The sequence below is a fragment of the Misgurnus anguillicaudatus genome, chromosome 22 (genome assembly GCF_027580225.2).
Source record: "Misgurnus anguillicaudatus chromosome 22, ASM2758022v2, whole genome shotgun sequence".
Classification (NCBI taxonomy): domain Eukaryota; kingdom Metazoa; phylum Chordata; class Actinopteri; order Cypriniformes; family Cobitidae; genus Misgurnus; species Misgurnus anguillicaudatus.
In genome coordinates this window covers 50,917,647-50,923,673 of record NC_073358.2, presented here as the reverse complement: position 1 = coordinate 50,923,673, position 6,027 = coordinate 50,917,647, and the positions used below count along the sequence as shown (strand labels likewise).

General features: G+C 36.4%; 1 protein-coding gene across 1 annotated transcript; it reads right to left on the bottom strand.

The window, feature by feature from the left end:
- Positions 1 to 190: 190 nt before the first annotated feature.
- Positions 191 to 2,848, bottom strand: LOC129439322 (uncharacterized). Its single transcript, XM_055197948.2, has 3 exons — positions 1,955 to 2,848; positions 1,509 to 1,720; positions 191 to 1,043 (listed from the first exon to the last, which is right to left on the bottom strand). Exons 1-3 carry the CDS (start codon positions 2,388 to 2,390, stop codon positions 957 to 959), a joined length of 735 nt encoding a protein of 244 aa, XP_055053923.2. The 5' UTR covers positions 2,391 to 2,848; the 3' UTR covers positions 191 to 956.
- Between the last annotated feature and the right edge of the window lie 3,179 nt (positions 2,849 to 6,027).

Sequence of the window (6,027 nt, the reverse complement as noted above, 5' to 3'; positions counted from 1 at the left end):
TCATGGTTTCATCATAAAAATATCATTCTTGATTAATTCTTTTACAATAGTTAAAAAGTTTTATGTATTATATTAACTATTATATCATACATAACAAACTCAGAATAAGAAAGAGTTAATAAAACCAAATAAACTTATTAACTCGTCTCAGAAATGTATTTTGTCATGTTTGGAGATATAACAGTCCACTTTATTAAGTTAAGATTAAGACACAGTATATATATACATACAGAAAGATACTGATCTTATTTTTAAAGTAGCTGTAGCTTATAATGCATATTTGTTGAACTTAAATCAAATACAGGAAAGACCATTATGAAAGAAATAAAAAATATAATAATTCAAAAAGTGTCATATTGTTTAACACAATGTAAATGTATTATACAAATGAATTGATGTGATCTATCTGAAATACCTTTATTATAGACATAAAAAAATTTGATTTTAGAGAATGACCGATGTCAAAAAAGTAGCCTAATAAATTTCAATGTAGAGTGCCATAGCAATACTTGGCATTAAATCTATATTTGTCAGTAAGAACACTGTAAAAAATGTCTGTAGAAATAACAGTATACTGCCAGCTATTTGCCAGTAACTTACAGTAGATTTAAATGTATGTTATTTACTGGCAATGTGTTTTTTCAAAGTTAAATAACATCAAACGTTTACTAAGTCTTTATCTTTAAAGAACAAAAATAAAATGCAAAGCATTCTGGGAACCAAAATATGAAGGAAAAAAACAGAAAAAGGATGATGAGGATTTCTGGTTCCCAGAATGCTTTACACGAGGCTGTTATTTTATAGTTTTATTCTGTAAAGACAAAGACTTTTGATGTTTATTTAACTTTGAACAAACTGTTGCCAGTAAATAACATACATTTAAATCAAGTTACTGGCATTTTTACAGTAAAGAGTCTGATGCCATCGGACATCATATAGACATCATGGTGTTCATGTCAGTTTTTCCAATCGCCTTGTCCTCGCATGTTGACTGGATGCCGCTTTTGGCGTCTCCATTTGGCCCGACGGTTCTTAAACCACACCTGAAAAAACACAAACACAATAAAAAACATTTAATTTAAACAAGTTTAATAATGGGAATTAAAGTGTCAATTTAAGGAATGGCAGTGTAAATAGGAAACTGATGTCTTCAGTTTGAGGAAGGACTGAGTGAAGATGAAGAAGACCTGAATGAGTTTGGTCCAGGTAAGCGGCGGAGTCTCAAGGCAGCACTCTGAATATTACACAAAGCTCATAATTGAATATGCTTGTAATGCTTTTAAGTTGTATTTTTTTTGTGAATTTATATCATTGCAGTCAAGTTTTTCCAAAATGAGTCTTAACATAAGACCCAAAATAAGACTCATGATCTTTTAAAAAAATGATCATGGTAAAAAATTTCATAAGCAAATAAAAGTGTCAAATACAATGTGACATTTTACACATGAATCTTGGGAAAACACAGGAACCCCTCTGTACATGTATTGTTGATTATTAAGAGAAGTTACCTCCACTCTCTCCTCTCGCAGGTGTGTCCGTTCAGCCAGCTGCTCTCGGGTGTTAATATCTGGGTACTGGTTCTGTTTAAAGAGTTCCTTCAGAGCGTCCAGCTGTTCCTCTGTGAAGATGGTTCGATGGCGACGGACCCTCTTCTGAATATGACCATCTGCAGAGGAGCAAGTGTCTGTAAATATCCTTTTACTCCAGACAACGTGACAACCTGAAACATTCACACAAGAAGAGGAATCCTTAGGAATGTGTAAAGGTCATACTTTACACCAAAAAAAGTTCTGTAGCTTAATTGGTATAAGTTGGCAAAGCAAATTTCATGGGAACATAAATAATCATACAGAGTCTGCCAAATGAATAAATTAAAAATTAGAAACATCAACCCCCCCCCCCCCCCTTTGAAAATATTATGGTTAACAAAACTTTTTAAACTAAATAAACTTACTCGCAGCTGTGTGTAAAATCTCTCCACAGTGTGAACAATAGCAGCAGTTCATGCAGGTGTGCACACGATGATCCATTTGATTCACTGATTCATGATTCATTGTAGATTTCTCCCCACACGGTTCTTCGGTGGATATGTAAGCCTTTTCCAAGCTGGGAATCTTGTTGCTGTTTTCAAAGGCATCGCTCAGGATGCTGTCGATAGTGAATGCGAAACGTTTCTTGTCCGTATACACGCTCGAGTCCATGGTGTGAATTTTGTTGTTGCTGCATTTGTAACTGATGCTGAGCCAAATGCTTTTGCTTTGGTGGTGAACACCTTCATATAGAGGAGGATTTCTGTGTGTATGTGTGTGTGTGTGTGTGTGTGTGTGTGTGTGTGTGTGTGTGTCTAACCCCCATTTACCAAATAGATTAAACGGAAGGAGACAAAACATAATCCCCCTATAGAGCCCATCCAGAAAAAAACATATAAAGTGGCTGAAAAATCCCACCTAATCTGGGCAGTTTTGTAAAGGTGTTAGTAAGAACAGGAGATTCAGGTAATCTGGCTTTGGCTGTCAGAAAATCAGATTTCACTGTATCAAATGAGATGTACAGAGACCCTAAATCCTCATTGTGCGGTCAAAGATAAATTGGCTGTATTATGGGCTTGGGTGTCAACAAAGACCAGGTCGTCCAGGAGCTTTATCATTGGATTGTGCATTAGCATGAGATTTAGCTCCCAGAGACTTAAGCATTCATATTGATGATGTATTTCACTTTAATATGTTTTTTAAAGGGTAAATGTTAAAGAACAGCTTTAAATTAAAGAGGTCATAGTGTAAAAATCCATGTTTTTCCATGTTTAAGTGCTATAATTTGGTCCCCAGTGCTTCTATCAACATAGAAAATGTGAAAAAGAGCAACCCGGTAACTTTGATTTGGTAAACCATTCTCTGCAAGCATGCAAAAAATTAGTTCTTTTAGATTTCACCTGTTTTGTGATGTAGTGAGTCTAATTGAAATAATACCGCCCCTTAATCTGCACTATCCAACCACGGCACTGCCATTTAGTGCACAGAGAGAGAGATAGATAGAGAGATAGATAGAGAGAGAGAGAAATAATAATTGACAGCACAATTGAGTTTCAATTTCAACAAACCATCATTATGGCGATCAGTGTTTGCTTTTCATCCGCTTATTTGCATTTTAAAGGACACCAAAAACGACACATTTTTGCTCACACCGATAAACATGCTATAATAAATTATCGGTGAGGTATTTTGTGCTTAAAGTTCACATATGTACTCTGGGGACCACAAAAACTTATTTTACATCTTTAAAGTGACACTTTGTAGTTTTTCAACCTTCATAATATATTTTCAAGACCCTTGTGATGGTACATCGACTTAAAATAGGTTAAATGACATGTCTACCATAGCCTGACGGGGTCTGTATCGCTTTTACTCCTACTTTTAAACTTAGGGTTTCGGGTAGTAACCCGAGCACAAAACAAAAAACTACAAAAATCTGTTTTACGGTAATATGTCACTTCCTCCACTTCCTCAAATTCGGACGCGAGAGCACAACTATTTATTTTCCTGATGTTTTTGTCATGAACGAAGCAGCAACTAAGGAAAAAAAACAAGGTTTTGTCGGAGGATACCAGAAAGCGAAAACTGGAGAGTGACAGAAAAAAAAGAAGGACGAGGATCAATTATATTGGGCCAGCGTTTGCTCGCTGGTGTGAACTAAAGAAGGAGGAGGGGTTTCTGACCGATGCTGACTTGGCCCTCATGCTTTTGTACTAGTACGTAATGTTATATTGCTTGCATATATAAGTCTGGCACCCGAACACTATTTTTTTACGTGAATTTTACTGGAGGCTACTTGGAGAGTTTAGAGACTTATATCACGTGACATTGTGGCGGCGTGGTGGCGTCATGGACCTAGGACACGGGCGATCTGGGTTTGATTCCCCTTGAAGGCAATATTTATAATATAAACTTTAATATAAACCAAGCGACCACGTTACAACTGGCTTGGAAAGGTGAGCTACGCGATCTTTTGGCATTTGAAATAAAATAAAAACCCATGAAATTATATTCATATGACATGCTGGAAGGCACACTTTGAGGCTGTTTACACTTGGCATTAACATGTGTTTTCGTCGATCGGATCACAAGTGGACGACGTTAATGCCAGGTGTAAACGGTGTTCAAAACGTTTTGAGCTCGTCCACTTTCGACCACTTTCAACCACATCCAGAGGTGGTCGAAACCACTTTCGATCGGATCGCTTTGGAGTTGCGGAACGCACATGTGGTTGAATGCGTTCGAACAGCCACACGCGACCGCCTTCTCTCCGCCCATTTATCTAATCTGAGGTATTAAACACATGTTTTACGTCTTTTTTGACTTCTGTCGTGAACATTCGGTGAACAGCGCTATTTTTAGCCTTTCATTGATATAACTAAGCGGCTGATCTCCGTAGTTTCGTTTTGAAAGCGTGTGAAAGTTGCGCGATCCTATTTCATCAATTGCGCTTAAAATTCAAAGAAAGCTCTTACATACTCATGTACAAAACACTGTGCAGCATGTTTACTTGCTAAACAAGCAGTGCACTCCGACATAATATTAGTTTGCGTCCATATAAACTCATAATTACTCCCGCTCGGGTTTGAATGACAGCAGAGAGACTCGCCCACCGTCTCACAGACCACCCCCTCACAGTATTCAGGACAGAAGCGGTCGAAAGTGGACAAAAGAGATGGATTTAAATACCAGGTGTAAACGTAATGTGTCTCTCTCGTCCACTTGTGATCCGATTGATGAAAACACATCTTAATACCAACTGTAAACAGCCCCTTGGTGACCTAAAGAGTTGTCTTCTTTTCCTTTGTGACAGTGCTGCGGCGCTTGTGGCCTCTAGGGGCGCTAGACGTGAAAAATACATGTCTAGCACCCCCTAGTGGCCAAAAAGTTCCATGGTGTCCCTTTAAAAAAATCTCATAATATGAGCCCTTTAAAAATAATGCCTTGTTCTGTGTATATAAAAATAATGTTTATCACAAATACCCTCATATTTATGTCTCATATTTATACAAATGTATATTTTTCTTTTATTGGTTGTTGTAAATTGTGCGAACACAAATGTAAAGAAAAAAATAATGCTTAACCTAAGAGGTTGTTTGGACCATAATACTTAATTCTATGTAACTGGAACCTGTTGTACACAAACATGGCCAATTACACTGCTTCATGTTTTTTGAATAATACTTGGTTATTATATCTATTGGTTCTTCCTAACCGCAAAATAGCTGGAAGGAATCTGAAAAAAGACGAACCAAAGCTCGGGTCTTAGGAGGTTAAAGCAATTAAGAGTGATTGTACAGTAGTTTTTATCGTTTTAATTTATGATGCTCAAATGCAAGCTATATTTTATTTCAAAGTAACCCATAGATCCTAAGCAATGTCCTGACACTGTCTTATCACACAAACACACATTCATGTCTCATTTTTGACAAAAAGTCTCGGAAAGGCAAAGCTATTGTACACGTTCTATTCACTCTCAACAAATCCCCTGTAATCATACAAGACCGTATAAATGTTTTTCATCAAGGAATTAATGGATTTTCAAAATCTGTCTAAAGCCACACAGATAAGGAGGATAAAAGTAGATAGAAATAAACAGCGTCTGTCTGGCTTACTGGTATTCATTGCTTTCACATTAAGATTATGGTTTTAAGTATCATGATGATTGGTATCGCTGGACTTCTCTGCCTCTCATAAATAATAAAATGCATGAACATCTGATTTTTCTGCAGATTGGCAGTATACAAGTTTTATGCTGTTTTACACATTGCACTGTTTATTCATGACTTTTTTACACTTTAAAAGTGATGTGATGCTTACTAAATTTTATTAAGTAATTTCAATTTGTTTTTTTCCAAGTTATAGCTCATCACGAGTCAAGTTGAAAGAAGAAAAATGACTTGTAAATCCAAGTTCTACATAAAAATTTAAGTTCAAATTTGTTTATAGTGTATTTGGGAAACATGAATCAATGTTTGCTCAATAAAAGACAACAGGC